The sequence below is a fragment of the Propithecus coquereli genome, unplaced genomic scaffold (genome assembly GCF_000956105.1).
Source record: "Propithecus coquereli isolate 6110/MARCELLA unplaced genomic scaffold, Pcoq_1.0 Scaffold301, whole genome shotgun sequence".
Taxonomy (NCBI): Eukaryota; Metazoa; Chordata; class Mammalia; order Primates; family Indriidae; genus Propithecus; species Propithecus coquereli.
In genome coordinates, this window is record NW_012148631.1 from 4051661 (window position 1) to 4074288 (window position 22628).

The window sequence follows — 22628 nt, forward strand, 5'->3', positions numbered from 1 at the left end:
ATAGATTTTTAGTTGTCCAGCTAATTTCTTTCTATTTTTAGTAGAGACTGGGTCTCGCTCTTGCTCAGGCTGGTCTCGAACTCCTGAGCTCAAAGGATCCACCCGTCTTGGCCTCCCAGAGTGCTACGATTACAGGTGTGAGCCACCGCGCCCAGCCCATTTTGCCTTTTTTTAAAGTGAAAATTTCTAAATATCCACAAAAGGGAAGTGAACAGGACAGGGGGCCACCGTGTACCCATCACCCAGCTTCACCACCATCCATTTCATCTTCTTGTTTTTAAGGCCAGCCTGTGGGCCCTGTGCTTATGCGGATGCATTCATTTGACTCAGTTCCCCAGGGGCCTGGGCTGGGCAGGGCGGCAGAGAGGGGGGCTAGAAAGGCCCAGGACCTGCCCTCGAGAAACTCGGTCTCGAGAAACTCAGTCTATTGGGAGGACAGGGAGAGAGCATTTTTTTATTTGGTGACCATAAAGAATCCACCTTTTAGCTTTCTCTGTTTGAGGCTAAGCCATTCCAGTTCTTTAATTTTTCTTCCCAAAAAGTATTTTCCACCCAAATGGGCCTGGTTTGTCCCCACACTTTTGGGAAAAGGATCAAGAACATAAATTAGTCCTGGATTCAGATCTCTGCCATGGTGCCTCATAGGTATGTGAATTTAGCCAAGTCACCAGCCTCTCTGAGCCCCATCTGCAAAATGGAATGACATCCCTAACCCGAAATTCGGTTGAGAGAATTAGATGAGAACATTCCGGTCAAAGGCCTAGCATGACCATAGCACATAGCAGATTCACACTACGGCGTCCCTTTTCCTCCCCCATTCTCTTTACCCTTTCCTCCACATTCTCTTGGTGAGGTGGCCACAACTGGTCACATCACCCAGCAAGGGATTGACTAATGTGAGCCAGAGAGGACGGCTCACTTCCTGGTCAGTCACATGCCTAGGTTCTCACCAGCCTCCCAGTGGCCCATTTTCTCAGTGACATTCACTGCTGACTCACTTGGCTTGTGGTCAGCTCTGAAACCAGGGTCTTTTTCAGCTCTTTCTTTACCTTGCCACTATTCCCTGCTGTGCCGTGGGAATGGAGTCACTATTAGAGTACATAGGGTTTAGGTGGCCCTTCCTAAAGGAGCCAAAAGCTTTGCTCAACTGACAGCTTCCTAAGGACAGGAGCTGCGTCTGCCTGGATCACTTTTATTTCCACAGCATCTGGAACACTACCTGGTAGACTAGATGCTTAGTAAATATCTGTTGAATGAATTGAAGCATTTTGAACTGGTCCCTGTCTTCCAGGAGATTCCCATCTTCTCTGGGGCAGCATCCTTGGAAAAGCAGATGAGCAAAACCTTAAGACTTCAATCTAATTTACCTGTAAGTGAGCTCTACTCGTGATTCCCACAAGTATGGGGCAGTGGAAAGACCGTGACCTGCGGACTCAGGCTTGGGTTTGCATCCCGGATCCGTTACTCACTGGTTTAGTGAGCTTCAGTTTTGTCTCTAGAAAAATGGGATATCAGTATCTTCCAGGGTTATTGTGAGAAATAAATGCAAATATGTGTGTCAGAGTGCCCAGCATGGGCTGGAGGTGATCATGGTTGAGCACTGCCTGCTTTGATTGCCTCCTGCAGTTTGGTCCAAGCCTCACGCCCCTGTTAGAGCTTTATTCATCACCCAGCCTCCCTCCTCCACGGCCCGCACCTCACGAAGACACACTCTTCCTGAAACCCCGCACACTCAGCACACGTTTGTTCAACCAGCACCTCGAATCCAAATGCCTACGTGGACCAAGCATGCGCGAAGAAAGCAGGCTAAGTGGGATTGTGAAGTAGCATCTCCCCCTTTAATTTTTTTTTTTTTTACATTTCCATTAAATTAATAATGTCAGACTTGGCCCCCCATATTGCAAAAAATTGCACACAGAGTTCCTGTGTGCCCTTTCCCTGAGCTTCCCCAAGTGTTAATGTCTTACATAACCGCAGTACTGTTACCACAACCAGGAAAGTAGCATTATACAATACTGTTGGCCAATCTACAGATCTTCCTCAAGTTTCATTAAATGTCCCACTGATGTCCTTTTTCTGACCCTGGATCCCACATCAGATGTAGCTGTCATGACTCTTTAGTCTCCTTCAGTCTGCGAAAGTCTCATCCTTTATGACCTTAACACTTTTGACAAGTGCCGGCCAGTTGTTTGGTGGGATGCCCTTCGATGCGGACTTGTTTAATGTTTGCTCACCATCACACTGAAGCTGTGCATTTTAGGCAGGATCTCCGCAAAGCAGCCCTGTGCGACACTGTGCCCCCCTCGGTGCGGCGTATTGGGGGGCACGTTACGCTGACGTCTCCTTACTGCTGACGTTCACTTTCTTCACTTGGTGGCGGTGGTGTCTGCCAAGTTTCTCCACCGCAAAGTGACTCTTTCCCCTTCGTAATGAGTGTTCTGTGGTGCAAAGGTGTGTCAGTATCCTATACCTCATCAAGCTTTTGATTCACTCATTGCTTTGTTTGTATCTATGGAGATTCATGGCTTTCTGTTTGATCCAAGGGATTATAATCTGTGACAATCATTATTTATTTTGGTGCTCACATTGTCCTTTCTGTGGCCAGTGGGAGACCCCTCAAGCTGGTTCTTGTCCTTTTGGCATCTCACCTGTGTTCTTGGAACACTTTCTTGGTTTCTGACATAAGATGTGCCAGGCTCATCTCGTATTTTCCCTGCGCAGCCCCTGGCATCAGCCATTTCTCCAAGGAGCTCTGATTCCGTTGAGTAGAGCGTAGTAATTAGAAGCTAAGGTTTGGGTGCTAGTTGCGCTTATTGCTGTGGGCTGCCGCTGTTCCTGGACCCTCTCTATGGAAAGAGCTAGGAAGTGTCTGCATATATGATGTGTGTGTGTATATATATATTTTTCAGTATTTGCATATATTGAAAATCATGAAGTCACACCGATGCCTCCATCTCCACCCTAACACCACATGTTTGAACCTCCCATCCCCCACAGCGAAGCATCTGGCCCCCATTGTCCTTAGTATGGGTACATATTCGATCAGCCCCCTGTATGTAATAATCTCTCATCTCTCCTCCTCCTCACCCTTATTGGGCTCTGACACTCTACCCCGGGCCACCCCTGCCATCTCACCCCAAGCAGCTCTGACTTCCCACCACACTCCCAGCTTTGAAATGGTGGTTCCTGTATTTTTTAAACAGTGAGGCCCAGTTTCGGCCTATGGGCCCCTGATGGTGACCTGGACGAAAGCCGGGTTGGTTGTTTGTCACCTGGATTTCCTTTAGCCTTCAGTTTTCAGCTGGAAGGGAACTTTTAGGTCTCCTATGTGCTCCTTTATTTCACAATCAGGGAAACTGAGGCCCAGCAGGGGACAGGGATTTTCTGCAGTTTAAAGACCAAGTAGGGGCAGAGAGAGGATGAGATCTCTCCTGCTGCTTCCCCACCCCCTCCTCCCCCCCACCCCAAAGTTCGCTGTCACTTGTTTTTGCAGTCTCCTTAGGAGAGCCCACACGTGTTCCATCCCGGCTCAGCCTGGCCCTTCTGAGACAGGAGGCCAACCACAGCCTTCTCCGGCGCTGCAGGGCTTCTCAGCTCAGACACCACACGCTGGGCCCAGGTCTCCTCTGCAGTCTTGCCTCTCTTGTCCTGCAGAGTGCTGGCCCAACCTTTGAGAATGGGGAGCTTCCATGTAAAATTCCAAGTTTTGGCTTCTCTTGAAAAATCAGAAGGTCTGGCCCCCTGGCCCACGCTTCCACCTGGCAGGAATCAGCTGGGGCTCAGTGAAGGCTACCCCCTTGTGTGTTTTTTCCCTATCCCTCTCCCTACCCGCCAGCTCCCAAATTTGCCGACCTCGGACAGCCTCCTACCTTGGGTTGCCCTCCTGGCCCCAGTGGGGCGTTGGTAAGAGAATCCTCAGCCCTGGCCTGGCAGGCCCGACCCTCTCCTTCGGCCCCTCCCAGCTCTCCCACCTCCTCTTCCTCCGCGCCCGGCCCCTGTCCCATACGGAAGTCAGGGTAGCACCCAGCACCCTAGGTTCGGTCCTACTCTTGGTCTTTGCTCTTGCTGTTCTCCCTACCTAGGCTGCTCTGTCCCTCCACCCACCTGTCTTCTGTTCACACTTCGCCTCCTGCAGGAAGCTTTGAGGAGGACCCCAGGCCAGGTTAGGTGCCCCTTGTGGGCTCCTCCAGCAGCCCCGGGATGGAGCACCCCTGCATTCTCCTTCCCTTTCTTTCTTTGTCTCTGCTGCCAAACTGCAGGCTCATGGGGCCAAGGGTCGATTTTTATCTCCATGTCCCTAATACCTAAAACAGGGCTCAGTACATAGTAGGTGCTTCCTAGATGTTAGTTAAAGTAGCATTATCAATGGTAACAGTAAATATACAACACTTCCTAGGTGCCAGACATTGTTCTAAGTGCTCTACATGCACTCCGTCATTTGAGCCTCACCACTGTGCTGTGAGATAGTTACTGTTGTTGCCCCTATTTTACAGACAAAGGAACTGAGGCACAGAGAGGTTAAGTGACAGGCCCAAGGTCACACAGTGGTGGTCGAGGTTGAGCCCAGGCAGTCTGATTCCACAGTTCATGCCCTTATCTCTAATATACCCCTTGGTGCTAAAGCATTCCGCATTTTCCGAGCAAGACAGGTGAGTAGGTAGGTAGGGATAGGTGAGTTGCATGGAACCCCCTCCAGACACCTCCCCCAGCCCCAGTTTCTAGTGCCCCGAAGGGCCCAAGCACAGGCGACTGGTAGCCGAGCAGGCAGCAGAGAAAGTGGTACCTTTTAACTTGGCACAACCCACAGGGATTTTTCTCCCCTGAGGCCTTAGGAAACTGAGCACATTTCACGTGTAATTAGGGTGAGCACACGGAGTCAAATATCAGCCCTTACTCAAGATTTCCAAGTCGTCGCACTGGGCTTAGTTGGGCACGCTCCGTTTCCCATCGCCAGGAGGAGCCACATGCCACGTGCCGACCTGTCATCCCCGGGGAGAGGAGCCTCTCCACCAGGTCGGGTTCCACCCGAGAGCCTGGGAACGTTGTGTGTGTCGAGGGTCCTCTTGATAAAACTCTGCTGTGTGAGAACCGTCTGCTGCTCAGGTTCAAGGGAAGGGAAGGAAGCCGAGTGCATGGGGAGCCTCCCCTTGGTACTCTCCGCGTCGTCCTTTACGGACATTTGTCTCCCTTACTCCTCTCGATAGCCTTGCAGGGTCGAGCAGTGGTAGCTCCATTTTTACAGATCCGGAAACTGAGACTCAGGGAGGTGCAGTCGTTTGCCTGAGGTCACACAGCAAGGAAGAGGACCAGCCAAGATTTGAACCGAGACAGTCTGATTCCATGGCCTTAACTCTTAAACAGCCAGTAGTAAAGCAAAGCCAGAATAAAATCCCTGTCTTGTTCCAAAACCCCAAATTCTTCCACCACACCCCACGACTTTCCTGGGCTCTGGTGGGATCCCTAGGAAACAAGGCATCTGTGTGCTTCTGGGGAGGGAAACAGCGGGAGACGGGCGCCAGCGCCGCCACCAGCCGGTGCCCGGACTGTGGGCTCCAGGCAGGATTTTCTGTAACCTCACGCCTCAGAGTTAAGCGGAATCTCCGAGAAGCAGGCAGCAGGAGCTGGTGGGGGGTGCAGGGGGGAGTGGAAACAGGAGGTGGAGGCAGGAAAGGGAAGAGGGGGTGGAGGGGTGACGCAGAGCAGGAACGCGTCGTCATAGAACTCGAGAGAGGCTGTGCGTTTCCCTGTTTCCTCTAGCGTCAGAGTCACCCGAGACGCGAGGGTTCAGTTTATTCCACAATTATACACCAAGTGCCTACCATGCTCCAGGCCCATGCTAGAGTTTGGGAACACGGCAGGGGACAAAACCTAACAAGTCCCCTCCCTCCCAGAGATTACATTCTGATAAGGGGGGAAGACCCACCGAGAAGTGTAAACAGATGAGTGGGCAAGTTCATTTGTCATGACCTTGGGCAGTAAGTGCTGTGAAGGAGAGAAGACAAGGAGGTGTGATCTAAGGTGTTGGGGGGACAGGGGTCCCATCAGAGGGGGCTCCCGCAAGCGCCCTTGGAGGGGGCCCTGAAAGAGTAGAAGGAGCGGGTTCGGGGAAGAGCTGTGGCTTGCTGAAGCGCACAGCACCACGGCCTGCTGGCTGGAAACCCGCCCTTCGTGCCCACCTCACTCCTGTTCCGTTTGCTCTCTGCAGGTTTGACATCTACAGGAAGGTGCCCAAGGACCTTACGCAGCCAACGTACACCGGGGCCATTAGTGAGTAGCCGCCCTCCTGGCTGTCACCCCCAGCCCCATCCCTGTGCCTGCTCTCCCTGCAGAACTTGTGGGCCAGGGAGGAGAGATGGAAAGACCGGAGGGAGGGAAGAAATGCCGAGCATCGTGCCAGGCCATTGATGTATTTCTTCATTTACTCTCTAGCCTTACTGAACTATGTAGGCGTCTTCTGCTTCTGGAAGGACACAAAAGAAATGGTCAATAGTAACGGGCTCAGGGGTGGGAGGGGGATTTACTTTTCTCTTTGTATCTTTGAAACAACTTGAGGGTTTTTTGTTTTGTTTTTTTAAATAGGGTCTTGCTCTGTCACCCAGATAGAGTGCAATGGCTAAATCATAGCTCATTGCAGCCTCGAACTCCTGGGCTCAGGTGATCCTCCGGCCTCAGCCTCCCAAGTAGCTGGGACTGTAGACACATACCACACGCCTGGCTAATTTTTCTAGTTTTTGTAGAGATGGGGTCCTGCTTTTGCTCAGGCTGGTCTCAAACTCCTGGCCTCAAATGATCCTCCCACCTCAGCCTCCCAAGGTGTTGGGATTACAGGCGTGAGCCACCATGCCTGGCCTAGTTTGAGTTTTTGACTTAAGCCTGTTTTTGTCCATTAAAAAAAAAAATCATGATCTCACCCAGATTGTGGTTTCTAAAGAGAATTCTTCAATAAAGGAAACTCAGGCTCTTTGGAGAAATGGCTGATTCCAGGCTGGGCAGGAAGAGGACAAGATGAGCCTGGAGCACCTAGTGTTGCAGGACCCAGATGCCAACCTGATAGAGGCCCCACAGACCAAAGCTGGGCCATTTGAGTGATTAAATAAACAACAATATTATTGGTTTAGAACCTAAAAAATCAAGCAAAAGATCTTGAGTCCATACTGATATAAGTAAATGGGGTGAAGAGACAAATCTTCCTTGCAGAAGAATCCAGGTAACACACAGTTTGGGTATCCCTCATCTGACACGCTGGGTCCAGAACTGTTTCGGAGTTTGGACTTTATCGGATTTGGGAACGTTTGCATTATACTTCCCAGTCGAGCTCCCAAATCTGAAAATCCAAAATGCTCCAACGAGCATTTCCTTTGAGCGTCATGTCAGCGCTCAAAAAGTTTCAGATTTTGGAGCATTTTGGATTTCAGGTTTCCAGATTTGGGAAGTTCAACCTGTATGTAGATACTCTCCCATCCAGGAGGTAGAGTTTAATTCCCCTTCCCTCGAGCATGGGCTGGACGTTGTAACATATTGCCAAAGAATAGAGAACTGAAAGGGAAAATGGTGACTTTACCGCGAGGAAACCTGGAGATGCCACCTTACCCCGGTGAGGAAAGTCGGCGTCACCAGTGACAAGTCACGTGGATGTCATGTACCCCTGCTGTGACGTGAGGGGGCGCCTCACCTCCGTGGGATCTTCCCAGAAAACCACAGCCCAGTCTAATCACGAGAAAACATCACAATCCCAGCTCGGGGACATTCTATGGGACCCTTGGCCAGTACTCTTCCAAAATGGCAAGGCCTTGAAAACCTGAGGAAAGACCGAGGAATTGTCACAGATGACAGACTAAGGACCCAGGATGACTAAACGCAAAGCGAGATCCTGGATCGGTTCCTGGAACAGAAATAAGGCATTCGTGGGAAAACTGGTGAAACGGAATAGGGTCTGTAGCTTAGTGATTGGTCCTGTGCTACTGTTACTTTCTTCCCTCGGACAAACGTGTCGTGGTAACATAAGATGTTAACATAAGGAGAAGCTGAGTAAAGGCTGTGTGGGAACTGTTTTTACTACCTTTGCATCTATTATTATTTTATAATAAAAAGTTTGTTTTAAGAAAACAAACCGAAGCCACCTTGCAAGCAGGGGATGCTTCAGCCTCATTTTCCGGATGAGAAAATGGGCTCAGAGAGGTGAAGTGACTTGTCTGAAGTTTTATATCTCAGAAAAGGTGGAGGCGGGCCTGGGACTCAGGCGGGCCCTCCTGCACCCCTCTGGTCTCCCCAGCCCCCTGACCGTCCCAGCCCTGCTGCCGGAGCAGGGCCCTGGGGCTGGGCGGTGAGATTGGAGCCCCCTCCTCCGAGGTCAGGCCATTCTCAGTCGGGGGATGACTTTGACACCCCACCCCGCCACTCCTGGCTGGGCCCCCCCAGCCCTCCCTCCAGCTGGGCTTGTAGAAGCCGCAGGTGCCTTCTTGAACTCTGGAGAACCCAGAAAACAACACAGCGGAGTGGCAGGATGCCTGTCACATGGGCTCTCCAGTCAGGCAGAGCTGGGTTTGTTCTCCCATTTAGCAGCTGTGTGGCCTTGGGCATGTCACTTCACCTCTCTGAGCCTCAGTTTCCTGATCTGGGGATTAAATGTGTCCAGGGACATATCCCATGCAGGGCACATGCCACACTCTCTCAGCGTGGATGACTCTCCTCTTATCACTATGCAGCTTTGGGTGTTGACCCCCAAGGACGGGGTAGTAAGGGGACCACGAGAGGGAAGGGGCTTGTTCAGTTTATGAACCTGGTCTAAAAACTCAAATGAGGCTTCCTGCCTCCTTTCCTACCACCCACCAACAGCTCAGCCCTCTGTCCTCTTCCCAATCTCTGCAGTCTCTCCCTTGATGGGTATGTTTAACAATCACATGTGTATCCTTCTAGAACTTTTTGGAAAATACTTCAGCTTTGATATACCTGTATCATTGTTTCAAACACAGAAGGGATCATGCTGTGCACAGTGTTCTTCGCCTCCCTTTTTCTGTCCACACATCCTGGACACCCTTCCTACCAGCGCACGAACGGCGACCGCACCCTTCTTTCCAGGTGTGTCGTTCTGTTATCTGACCACCTGTGGTGTGTGTCACCAGCCCCCGGTTTGTTGCCATTACGGACATCCTTGTTCATATCTTTTTTATATCCTCATACAGTTATTTCTGTAAGTTAACTTTCCTAAAAGAGGAATTACTGGGTCAAAGGGCATGTGCGTTTTAAAATTGAGAAGGTCCTGCCAAATGGCCCTCCAGGGACGTGGTCTGGTAGGCAGCGCTGGGATGGCGAATTTCCTTACACAAGAGGAAAGGTGTGAGGCGTAGGAAGCCAGCCCTTAGCTACCATTTCGTGAACAAATATTTATTAACCGGGTCGTGGGGCCAGGCCCCTTGCCAAGCGCCGGGACCGGGCTCATGAATGGACTTCGGTCTCTGTCCTTGAAGAGCCGGGGGGTGGGCAGACTTGGACAGGCGCCATCTCATTCTGTTGCGATAGGTATGCTAATAACGGAGGGAAGGGTCGGGGACGCTGGAGACTCAGAGATGAGAGTTTGAACTTTGCCGCCTCCACTTCTGTGGCCACGCGACCTTGGACCCTGGGGTCTCGGGCTCCGTGCCCCCTTTGCTGGCTGCACCGGGTTTCCGACCAGTGAGCATTCTCTTGGGGTCACATTCCTACTGCCCAGCGCCTGAGTCAGTTTCAGAAGTCGGAGTGAGAGCCTTCGAGTCTTGCCCAAACATGGATTGAAAAACCTTCATCCTGCCTTCAGTATCAAGGGCTTTTTTGGTTGAAATACTTTTTACCTGCCTTCATGTTTTTTGTCCATTCATTCAACAAATATTTATATTGTACCTTCTCTGGGCCAGGCGCTGTGCTAGCCCTTGAGGCCACCGAGGTACTGAGACCTCGTTTCTGTCCTCCCTAGCTCAGGGAGTGTACACGATCAGGACCTTTGGACCCCTTGCATCTTGGCTGAACAGACTGGATGCTGATTGTGTCCACCTGCTGGGCTAACCAGGCTTCTGCCCAAGCCTTGTAAAAGCACACAGGCTTCAGAAAGAGGCCTTGTCGTCCCATCCCCGCCAGCTCTGGTCTGGGTGGCGTCAGAACCTTGAGGCATGTCTGCAGGCAGGGTCCAGGAAGGCAGCTAGAAGACCCGGATGTATCCAAGTCAGCACCGACCTTCTCTTAACACTCCCTGCGGTGTGTGCCTGTTCATCATTACTGCACCCAGTGGGCTTGGGGGCCTGCGGGGCGGGCTGCAAATGGTTCTGAAATGTGGGTCCTGTATGATCCTGGTCAGAAAAGGTGCAAAATTCCAGAGAAAGGATGTTTTGCCTACTCAGTGGGATTCTTTTTCAGGAGGTATAATAACCACAGTTTGCAGGTGAGAAAGGGAAGAACAGCAGCCAGGACGTGTGGATTGATAGCTGATCTCCAGGGATTTGTTCAGCAGCTGGCTGGGAAGCTCGAAATTAAGTTCTTTACTGTATACAAAAACCAAAAAAACAACCATGGCCACTGTATAAACTGATGTGGAGCCAGTTTAGAGATAGATTGCTGAGTAGGCAAAGCACAGCTGGAAGGGTGTGCCCGTGATGCTGTGGTTCATTTAGAGAAGAGAGGGGTTTACGTACATATATATGCTTGTACGTCTGTGGGTGGACACAGAAGACTGCAGTACGGGAGGGGGACTCACAATACACATTGTTACATGGCTGGATGTTTTTTCTTTTCTTTTCTTTTCTTTTTGAGACAGAGTCTCACTCTGTTGCCCAGGCTAGAATGCCCTGGCGTCAGCCTAGCTCTCAGCAACCTCAAACTCCTGAGCTCAAGCAATCCTCCTACCTCAGCCTCTGGAGTAGCTGGGACTACAGGCACTTGCCACCAAGCCTGGCTGATTTTTCCTATTTTTAGTAGACACGGCGGTCTCGCTCTTGCTCAGGCTGGTCTCGAACTCCTGACCTCAAGCAATCCTCCTGCCTCGGCCTCCCAGAATGCTAGGATCACAGGCATGAGCCACCGCGCCCAGCCTGGATGTTTTTTCTTATATGTATGTATTACCTACTTTTATAAAAAGTGAAACCCTTCAATGCTGCCCCCATACAACTTTTTCAAAGTTGGAGAGCAATCGGAGCATCCCCATGTCGCAGTGTGAGACCCGGGGCCGTCAGGGCCATCCCAGGCCTCCCAGGCCTGTGGAGCCTGAGTTCTTGGGGCTCCTTTTCTAGGGATGCTGGGTCTGGAACACGTGGGTTCCAGCCCTGCCTCCCTGCCCTCACACGGTGGCACCCAGGCTGGCCTCTTCTTCTCTCTGAGCCCCCCATTCTACACCCTTGACATGGGCTCATGCCACCGTCGGGGCTGGTGGGAGTGTGAGATGCCAGGGTGCTGTGAACGCACTCACGATGGAGCACACAGGAGGTGCTCGGCAAATGCTGGCTCCCTTCCCTCTGCACTTAGAATGCATCTTGGGCTGTTTGTTTTGAAGAAAGATAGATAGATTGATTGATTTTGGGGCTGCTTGTCTTAGCTAGATAAGTAGGTAGGTAGATATAGACAGATAGACAGGCTAATAAAAACAAGATGAATACCCGACGTTAACATCCACCATCATGGCTCTGCTAGTCTAGCGTCGGCTGCTGAGAATGCAGCAGAATCAGGAAGTGGGGCTGGGAACTCTTTTCTTTGCAGGAAACTAAGAGTCAGCCAGTTTTTCAAATCACCAGACCCTACCAACATCTCCCTGACGGAAGTCCTGATAATGAGCTAATGCTCAAGTGACTGTTGCTGCCAGGCACCATTCCATGCTCAACCCTGTGTTAAGTCCTCAGAGCAGCCCTATGAGGCAGGTACTATGATTGCTGTCATTTTATAGATGAGGAAACCAAGGCACAGAGAGGTTAAGTATCTCACCTAGGGACACGCAGCAGGTGAGTGGTGGGGCCCCACGTGACCCTGGAGTGTGAACCCTTGCTCACTAAGCTCCTCTGGGATAAGCTCAGATGAGGGGTGTTCAGCCCTTATTTTGTACCTAGTATTGCCTCCCATGTCCCCAGTCCCAGGAGAGGTGCTGGAGCTGTGGAGTTTCTGCCTTTTGGGATTTCAGTCTAGTGGGGAAAACATCCACAAATAACCGATAAAAAGTGGAAAGTGTCCAGATAGAGGCTGGGAACACACAGGAAGGAGTGACTAGCTCTACCTCTGGGGGTGTGGGTAGCTTCCCTTCAGAAGAGACATTTGAGTTGGGCCTGGGAAGATGGGTAGGAGTTCACCAAGCAGAGAGGATGACCATGGAGGAGGAAGGGAGATGGGGAAGATGGTTCCTGGCAAAGGAACAAAAATGAGATGCATATTTGGGGAACAGCACGTGGCTCGGTGCGGCTGGGTGGTTGGATGTTGGGGGGTGTCAGGAGATGGGCTGGTGATCCGAGTCCCCTGGGGTGCCTGTTACATCCTGTCCCAAGGAGCGACTCCATGGGCCACGAGCCCCTGTGCCTTCGGGGGCCAGGCAGGGGAGAGAGACGGCTGACACGGCCGACCCTGGACTCTGCTCTACACTCTGCGTGTCAGACACGCTGGACCTTTCTTCACTTCCATAAAGAATTCTTCTCTTGAAGCACCACTCAGCAATCTCCTTTTCCTACGTCTGAGGCCATGGGCGCTTGTTGAGGGCACCACAGAGAGTGGCGACAAACAGCAGCAGGCGCTGCCACAGCCTTGGCAGCAGGGCAGCAGGAGGGAGTGGTGGGGCCTGCGGCAAACCGGCGGGCTAGGACCCAGAGAAGCCAGAAACCTGGCCTTTCGTGTGAAATCTGCCGATTGTTCAAAGTGGACTCCAAATTTTAAAATACGGATCACTCAAGCCAGACAGAATGCATCTGTGGGCTGCCCGTTTGCAGCCTGTGTTTTTGGCCCCACACTAAGGAGCTCTTGGGGAAGAAGGCCGGGCTGCCCGGGATCGCCCACACGGGGAGGCTGCCCCAGGCCTCCCCAGCAGGTCATTCCCAAGGCAGACTCCCTTTCTGGAGGTGGGGCTGCTTCCCGCTGAGGCCACGAGTCAGAAGGGCCTTGGAGGGCCTGTGGGCACCCCCCAAAACCCTGTGTCCTGGGGCCTCCCTCCTCTCCCCTCTGAGCTGGCCTCCCTGCATCAGTGCCCACCCCTTAACAGTTTGCATCTGTGTTGTTTCTTCCAGTCTCTGTCTGCTGCTGCCTCTTCATCCTCTTCCTCTTCCTTTCGGAGCTCACCGGATTCATAACCACAGAAGTGTAAGTCGTGCTGCCCTGGTGGGGCACTCCAGGGCGTTCTGGGACCTCAGACAAGAGGAGGGAGAGGTCGTAAAAAGGAAAGAAACCTCTGAATCTTCCAACTTCTGTTTCCCAGCCTGTGGCATTGGTCACACCCTCTGGCCTCTCCTGTTTCTTGGAAGGGTTTTAAAGTCAGAGCAAAAGTGAACGTTGCTTAAAGCTGAAGAGAACATTTTGGTTCGGTTCTGTGGGGGGAGGGCGCTCCTGGGTTACAGATGGACAAGTAATTGGCTCCTCATTGCCATCCATGTTTGGCCAGTGGGCCTTGTCCCCCTGAATCATCACAGGGGCGTTTGTGTTAGAGCTGGAGACTTCAGAGCAGGGGTGCAGCTTCCTATCGAGGAGGGGTGAGGCTGCTGACATCAGACCCAGCCCCTCTGCTAAACCCCTTCCCACCACTTAGGCCCACGCTGGCGAGGAGTCAGTGTGGGCTTCCTGGCAGCGCTGACGCAGAGTTGATCCATCCATGATTCCTAGAATTATCTGCCGTCCAGATAACCTAGTGAAGGCTCTGGGGTGTGTGTAACAGAAATGCCATTGGAATTACTCAGTCGGGCCTCGTCCCCGTCCCCTCGAGATGGAATTAGACCCAGGAGCTTCCTGCCTTTGGCACTGGCTGGAGGCTTCAAAGGCTTTTCATTTCTGTGTTTACAACGCAGCAAGTCATCAGGGGCTGGGCCCCGGCCCCACCGGCTCCCCTGTTTAGCCTGGAATTTTCTTTCTCACTCATGGAATTTCTTGGTTTCCTTTGCCTCCCTCTCAGACACAAGACAATGGGAAACTGCAGCAGAGCCGCTAAGCCCGAGATGGCCATGCGGTTACACGAGCATCACCACCTTGAATCCTCAAACAGCTCCAGGAGCAGCTGTCCCGTCCCCTCTCTACAGGAGGGGAAACTGAGGTTCAGAGAGAGAAAGGAACCTGCCCACAGTCACACAGTTAGCTGGCTCCAAGCCACCAAGCCCGTTTCCAAGCCCACGTGAGTGCCAGCACGCTGAATGGCCTTGTGATGGAAACACTGGCCTCACCTTGTTTCTGGACACACCTTCCTTCCCTCCACTGGTGTAGGAGAGTTTGCCTTCCTTGTCGTTCTAATCCTGTTTTTAACCCCTTTGATGGCATCAAAGCCCAGGGGGCCTCGTGGAGTGGTGGGAAGAGCATTGGACAAGGCATCAGAAGTCCCAGGGCCAGGTCTCTGCTTGATTACTACTTTGCTGTGTGACCCTGGGCAAGCTGCCAAACCTCCCTGGGTCTCAGTTTTGCTGGCCAAATGAGGGAGGGTAGACCAGAGTCAAAGCTCCACTTCCAGCTCTGGGAGAGGCTTTGTCTACTTCCCACGACATGAGCCTCTACAGGGTTCAAAGAAGGTCCCTAGTTGGGGATGATTGTCCGAGCCAAGCATCTTCCCCTCTGTGCACGACTGGGGCACTGGACTTCTCAGGGATCGTCCTGTCATGAATCGGAGGTGGAAACAGAGGGAGATTGAGACTTAGTGGCGTTATGAAGTACCTGTTGTATGCCAGGCACCCTCTGGCCTCTCCGGCCACACCCTACTCTCCGGGAGGGGGCCTGCTTGGCTTGCGAGAGGGTAACATGTGTAACAGCAGCAAGGACCACGCGGGCAGGAGCACCCGCGAGTGCAGGGACCCTGTGGCAAGAATTACCTGGTATATTGGAAGAACAGGAAGAAGGCTGTGGGCTGGAGACAGAGAGCAGGTGGGGAGGGTAGAAGGTGGAGCAGGAAGAACCCGGAGGGGCAGCCCTCTGCACCGTGGGCGTGATGGGACGCACTCCTTCAGCAGGAGCTCCCAGAGCCCAGGGCCAGGGCTGCCTCCTCCCTGCTGTGCGGGTCCAGCTCAGAGGAGCTGAAAATGCCAGCAGCGGACACAGGCAGTCAACCAGCAAACAAAACTAGACTGTTTCGGTTAGTGATAAGTGCTCCAAAGACCAGAACAAAAATAAGGTAGGAGAGAGAGAACGTGTGGCTGTATGTGATATTTTGAGGGTCAAACAAGATTATTTAGCGGAAAGGTACTTGGTGTAGTATCTGATATACTTTGATATCAGCAGGTCCATATCCCTCCACGCATTCGTTCATTTCCTGTGTATTCCCCATGCAACTCTAAAAAGGTTTTATGGCCACTCTGTACCTGGCATGTAATAAGTGCTCAGTGAATGTTAATTTCCTGTCCTCCTTTCTGCCGTCCTTTGAGTTCAGAATGGGCCTCTCTCACCTGCTAACAGCTTGAGGGGTGGCATTAGTCAGCTCAGCCATGGTGAGGTGGGGCGCTGAGGCAATGGGCCCCGGACAGGTAAGTTTTGACGTCAGAGCTTGCGAGAGCACGGGGAAGGGCCCTTCCAGCAAGCCCGGACAATGCGTGCGGCTCAGCAAGGGGGAGGGCTGGCTGCTCTGAAGAACAGTGTGTTCCCACTGGTCCCCTCCTCCCCTTCTCTGGGACTTCTTCCTCTGGCTCCTGGGGCATCCTGGACGCCCTGACCCGGTCAAGTCCTGGGAGAGGTGGAAAGATGAGGGGTGAGGGGCCGCTTAGTGGTGGCCCTGTGCTAAGCGGGGCTCCCTTCTCAGTGTCGGAGGCTGAGGAGGCAGGGATGAATAGAGAGGGGCGCATGCCCCCTGGGGACTTAGGAACAATTGGGAGGGAAAAGCATTGCCCCTTTGGCGTCTGCCATTTATCAGAAGCCTCTCTGCCCCCCAGGAAGCCCTGCAGGTTTGGGGAGAGCTGTAAGTCACAGTGTTCTTCCTTTCCTGGGTGGCTGGCCCTCTCTGGCAGTGTGGGACTCTGGTGGGTCAGCGCCCCTCCCCGCACCCTGAGACTGTAACCGAGGAAATGAGGTCACCGCTGGTTGGATCAACAGTGTTCCAACCTGGCCTGTGGTTATCAGTGACATAAGACGCTTATTCTGGCCTGGCCCTGCGGGGAGGGAGGCATGTTTGTTTGGGTGGTTGGGCTTCAACCTGGGCTTCGGACAGGCCAGTAATTATCCTTGGGAAAGGGGCCCCACAGGGTGTTCTGAGACGCCGTGTTTCCAGGGGAGCAGCCCCCTCCTCGGACAGCCTGGCCACAGAATGTTCCAGCCTTTGACTGCCCAGGCTCTGACTGCTTTAATAATTATTAACCTCGTGAGGATTTATGATAGTAAAACGTAGTAACTGGAACTCTTCGTTGATAATTCATAGCATAGTACAGCTCATGGCACTTTCCAGTTAGGATTCATCACGTGACCACACGCTAGACCCCCCGGTCAGCACTTCCTGATGATCATCTCACTGGGTCATCACAGGAGCCCTCGAGGTAGCTACTGTTGTTAGCATTACATTACGGCTGGGGAAACTGAGGCACCAGGAAGTTTAAACCACATGAGGTTAGTGAGTGTGGAGCCAGAGTCAAACGCAGTCTTCGTGACACCAGGGCTCAGACTCAGCACCCACCCTCTGTCCCAGCACCCTTCTCTGCCCAGAGCATTCTGGGGCCCAGGCACATGGGAGCTGCTGCTTTTTGGTCAGAATAGTTGACTGGAGGACTTGGATGCACCATTCTAGGCTGAGGTGGCCAAGCAGGCAGACAGAACCCCTGGAAGTGGGAGCTTGGAGGTCACCTTGTGTCTTGTTCTCAGGGGCCTGGGATGGGGAAGCCAGTAGCTTAACAGAGGAGGAGCTGGAGTCTCCCCCTGAGCCCAGGTTACCTGCCTTGAACCTGAATTGGGGACCAGGCTGGGTAGAGCACCCTCAGTGTCATTTAAGGAACATTAAGGACATTGCTCTTAGCAGTGGGAGGCCTTAAAGGCTTCTGAGCATGGAGAGACAGGTTTATGAAGATGGGATTGGGGTGGGGCAACCTGGAGGAGCTGGGTGAGGACCCAAGGCAGAGAGGCCGAGGGTGCTGGGACCAGGGCTTAAGAGGAAGGGATGGGGCAGGGCTGGGTAGCTGGCTGTCAGGGGACAAATTTTGGACATCTGCCTGGTGGGTAATAGATGCGCTTCCTCTTACCTGGAAGAGTCAGGATCTGAAACCCAAGGTCGGGGAGCGCTTGCTTGCATGGGCTGCATCCCTCCCCTCCCATCCCCACCCCAGCCCTTGCTGCGGCCTCTGCTGCGTAAGTTTCCGTCTGATCAAATATGAAGCATGGAGGTCAGCGGCTTTGGGCAGGAATCCGAACTATTTGAGTGCTCTTCTAAAAGCAAATAAAATTGTTTTCCATAGATGTCATCGGACTCACGCCTCGGCCTAGAATTTCAAGGCCCTCCGCTACATTCCACCTACACTCCCCCCACCCTTTCTTACCTTCTCCCTACAAGGCTACTGCTTACCAACACGCCTACGCACTTGGCCACTCTGAGCCCGACTCCCCGACGCCATCTGGCGTCCCCTACCTGGAATGTGCCCCCCACTGCTCTGCCAGTGCATGCCTTCCCTACTTCCTGGGGGTTCATTCCGGAGAAGTTTCAAGACTGTGCTCTGTGCTCAGGCTCAGAGAGTGCTGTCCTGGCGGCGGTGATGGAGGGAGGCTAGTGGGGCACCAAGTGGTGGGCCCAGGAGCACCTTCATGCCCTGCAAGCCACGTGGGCCATGGTGGGGGCACGTCTGAAGCTTATCAGAAAGGGCGATGACACTTGCAGCACAAGTCTGCTTGGGGGCCACTTGCTCCTCAGTTTTTCACCAACACGTGTCCCATCTAGACAGCGTGATGCCTTGGAAAGAGTGTGGGCTCTGGGTTCAGATCCTGCCTTAGTATCCCTGTTATTATCAACTCATTAAACATTGGTGCTAATAATAATGATAAAAATAGTGGGCATTTTTTGAGCACTATTTCCTAAGACCGAGCTCAGTCTTTCTCTTGTTCTTGTTTAATCTCAGCAACCCCATGATGTAGATACTGTGATTGTCCCCATTTTACATCTGGGGAGACAGAAAGGCAAAGCCCCTTGCCCAAGGCCAGTCCTCCAGGAGGTGGCAGAGCCAGGATTTGAACCCTGTCAGCCTGGGCTTCCCCCACGCTGCTGTATTTTCTTTACCAAGAAGGGCCTGTGGCAGGCCCTGGAGAGAAAGAGAAGGGAGACACACTCGCGCGTCAGGCAGCCTGCGGCATGGCCCACGTCTTCCAGCAGCCCTGTGACGGAGCCAGAACCTCATCCTTATCTCCTGTTTCCTTTCCTCTCTCCCTCCTTCCCTTCCTTCCTTCCTATGTTCTTTCCTTCTTTTTAGTGAGATATGAACAACAGCAAAGTGCAAAAATCTTAAGGTAGAGGGTTGACGCATTTTCACCTGTGTTTACACCCATGTACCCATCACCCTTATCAAGATGACACATTTCCATCACCGAGAAGGTTCCCATGAGCCCTTCCCAGTCAATAGCCCCATAGATTAATTTTGCCTATTTTTAAACCGTATTGAAAGCTTTTCCCATTTTACAGAGAGGACACTGAGGCTCAGGGGAGCGAAGTGACTTGTCCCAGGTCTGCCAGCCTCTGCGTGGCAGTGCCAGGAGGTGAATCCACACCTGTCCGCCGCTGCCGCCGCGGGTCTCCTTGTTGCTCATGCTAGTTAGCAGGAGTCAGGCCCACACGAGTCCTTAAACCGCAGTGGATCCACAAAAAGCATTTATTTTTATTCCAGGTAGACTGACTTTTGGCAGCCCGTTGGCCTTTTAAAATCAGATCAGCCCCAGCCAATAAAGTCAGTGAGCCTTGGCAGGCCCCTGCCTTGGGGCGGCTGTGGGCAGGCTTGAGGCGCTGGCTGGGGTGGCAGGAAGCCAGCAGCCTGGGAACATTTGCCTTGGACGCGAAAGGCAGCCGTATTGACCTCATCAGGCGGCACAGGTGATTGAACCGTGTTTATCCCGGAGCCCGGGCCCTCCAGGAAGGAGCCTGGGCGCAGCCAGTCCCTGCCTTACATAACCAGACTGGCTGAAGTGCAGCCTCTGGCGCGTCCCTGCCTGGCACCTCACCCCCTTTGTTCTGGGTGGCCCTTCAGCCCTGGGGAGCCTGGCCCCTGTTTATTCTGGTTAGGAAGACAGGGATCCATGCCCAGGAGAGGCTGCCTGGGGCCTTGCGGGTGAGCTCACTTTGGCGCCACCCCTGGGATTCACCTTGCTGTTCGCTGAGGTCACCTCCAGGGGATTAGCAGGGGTGACATCATCCCACAGTCCCTCAGTGATGTGCAGAGGCCCAGCCTGGCCAGGTGGGAAAGGTGAGTAGCTTCAAGGAAGAGTCTCAGCTGGGAAGGGAAGCCAGAGGCTCTCCCTGGGTGACCATTGTGTTAATCAGCCGGCAATTCCAACAACCTTCAGAGTTGCCAGTTAAGGCTGGGGTGGAAATTGGGTGCTGAAGGCTAGGGCGGAGCATTTGGCTGCGGGGAAACTGATCTTCCTCTAGCCTCACCTCCTGTCCTGTGTGCTCATTTGTCCTTGGTGGCATCTGATACGGGCCAACACTATGAGCCATGCCAAGCACTAGCCTCTGCCCCCCTGCCCCCACTGTGTGGCCTCCCAGGGCCAGGGCTCCCCTTGTTTTCTCCCTTGGCCCTGGATGCTGAGGAGAGGGCAGGGAGGCAGCGTGAGCTGTGGGAAGCCTGAGGTTGAGGTTCTAGCTCAGCTACTTCCCGTTGGGGTTGGGACACACCCTCTCTGAGCCTCAATTTCCTGGTTTTAAAATGGGGATCAGGATATTTCACAGGAGCAGATGGGATAATGTGAAAGCACGTAGAAGGCCTCCTCTGCTTACCAGGCAGGGCCAGCGGTCTGAAGGCTGAGCCCCATCTGTTGGGCTCATGTCTCTGGGAATATCCTTGTGGCCCTCACCAGGAAGCAAGCCCTGGCTGTGCTTCTGAGCCCACTGTTCCCTGTTAATTGAGCACCAGCTATATCTCACCAGGTGCTAGGGGCACAAAGATGGGGTCTTAGTAAAAACAAAATTACCTTGCCCTGGTCTGACTCATTCTTTCCCTGAGACAGGCGGCTATTTACAAAGCTCTCTTAGAGTCTGATTGCTTAGTGCTAAGTGCAATCGTCCCTTATCTCACAGCCTGTGGACCGGAAAATAACCAGAGCCCAGCCACCTCCAGCACTGCCCCCTAGGCCAGGCCTTTAGCTTTGTTTCCCTGTCCTCCCGGGGAGTTATATGGGAATCAGACACATCTTGGGATGTCCACTAGGCAGCTCCTCGGGGAGATCTCCAAGACACCTCGGGCTCAGCACAGCCTCTGGCACTTGCTACCTCCCGCTCCCCAGTCCTGCTCCTCTTCCAGGGGCTCTCAGCCCAACGAGTGGGTCCAGAAAGAAACATGACAGTCCACCCACGTGCCTCTCTCAGTGCACCCCACCTCCATCCATCAGCCCGTCCTGCCTGCCCTACGCTGTATCCTGCAGCCCGTCCTCCCTGTTCCCATCACACGCGGCCTACCTGGTCTTAGTGCCACACAGCGGTGCCTCCAGCGGGTCCTCGAGGCAGCCGGAGGGAACCCAGTAGAGTGCAAGCCTGCCCACGTGGCTGGCTCAGCCTCAAGTCTGGCCTCTCCTGTCCCAGCCCTGGACTGCGTCACACACCACGCTTCCCTTTGCTCTTACACTGCAGCCACGGGGACCTTCATTCAATTCCCCAAACGAGCCATGCCCTCCCCACCTCCAGGCTTTGCACGTGCTGCCAGGCCTAGCCAGGACGGCGCCTGCTCCTCCTCCAGACCTCAACTCACATCTCAGAGCAGTCTCCCCAGCCCCCTCTCCCCAAAGGTCTGTCCCTTTAGTCCCTCTCAGGGTCCCCTGCAGCTTTCTGTCAACACGCTGATCCTAGTTGGTGGCAACCTGTTTATTTAGGAGGTGAGCAATGTCTGGTTCTTGCCTCTGTGAGCTTGATGAAGGCAGAGACCACATCTGCCTGGTCATCGCTGTTTCTGGTGCCTAACAGGTAGTAGGTATTCAAAAAAGTTTGTGGAACAAACATGGGTGGCCAGCAGATGCTGATATTGTGCCGCTGTCCCTGACAGCAAGGGGACGTGGCTGTCTGTGGAGCCACCTGCCCTCTAGCTGTGGCCATTGTGGTCAACAGAATAATGACCTCCTGCCGACAAAGATGTCTGCGTCCCTGTCCCTGAAACTTGAGACGATGTTACCTTATGCGGCAAAAGGAACTTTTCAAGTGTGGTCACATTAAAGATTTGGAGATGGGGAGGGAATACTGGGTTATCCAGGGGGCTCAGACGAAATCACTAGCTCTCGAGAGGGAGGCCGGAGGTCAGAGGTGGAGGAAGGGGCCAGGAGCCTCTAGAAGCTGGGAAAGGCAAGAGAACGGATTCTCCCCCAAACACAGCCCCGTGGACCCATTTTAGGCTTCTGACCCCAAGAACGTAAGCTAAATTAGTGTGCTAAGCCGTCAGTGTTGTGGTATCGCGTCAGGGCAGCCGCAGGAAATTCGCACAGCTGCGAAGTCCTTTCTCAGAGCTGGCTCCGCCCCAGGGCCGTGTGAGGGTGAGCACTTGAGCCTCCGCGTCCCAGCTGGCCGGGAGGGGTCAGGAGAGGAGGCAGCAAGGTACTGGGTGCCGCCCGATCCCTCACAGGACCTGCATTTCTCAGCTCAGTGTTCAAACCACCAACTTAGCAGGGGGTGGTGTCATCCCCACTTAACAGATGGGCTCACCGAGGCGAGCCCAGAAAGTGCCTTAGCTCTGAGAGGCAGGGAAGCATTTGCAGAGCGTGGTCAAGACGGGAACTCGAGCCTGAGCACGCGGGGTCTTTGCCCAGGCGGAGTCTGGGTGATCTGAGCAGTGGTCACCCAGTGAAGTGGCCCCTGGCTGTCCGCTGCGGCTGGAATCAGCGCCCGCTTCTCAGTGGACATCTCTGTATTTGTCCCGCAGCGTGAACGAGCTGTACGTCGATGACCCAGACAAGGACAGCGGGGGCAAGATTGACGTCAGCCTGAACATCAGTTTACCCAATCTGCACTGTGAGCGTGAGTATTCCACACAGCCCTCCCTCCAGCAAGACCCTCCTTTGGGCTAATCTGTGTGTGCAGCAGCGGCGAGAGCCCCCGGCCAAGTTAAGTGAACTCGAAGGGCAAGCTGCAGACTGCATGTTGCATGCGGTTCTCCCCGCTCTTTCTTTGAGGCAGGTGTCACTGAACATGCGTGCACTTGGAGCTTTTCTGGCATAAAAACGAGAAACTACTCACAGGGGTTACCCCTGGAGAGCAGCCACGCTGGTGCGGAGAGGTGGGGCGTGTCCTGTTCCTTAGCTGCAGAGCCCAGGGTTCTCGTGCAGGTGATTTATCGAGAGGAGGAAGCTGTCGG

At 53.4% G+C, this 22628-nt stretch overlaps 1 protein-coding gene across 2 annotated transcripts in view; it reads left to right on the forward strand.

The window, feature by feature from the left end:
* ERGIC1 (endoplasmic reticulum-golgi intermediate compartment 1) overlaps positions 1-22628 on the forward strand; it is a 106772-nt gene that overhangs the window by 45423 nt on the left and 38721 nt on the right. For both annotated transcript variants that reach the window (XM_012649715.1, XM_012649716.1), the window contains exons 2-4: positions 6206-6267; positions 13221-13293; positions 22197-22291. In XM_012649715.1, the coding sequence (XP_012505169.1) occupies positions 6206-6267; positions 13221-13293; positions 22197-22291 (230 nt within the window). The remainder of the gene's footprint in view (positions 1-6205; positions 6268-13220; positions 13294-22196; positions 22292-22628) is intronic.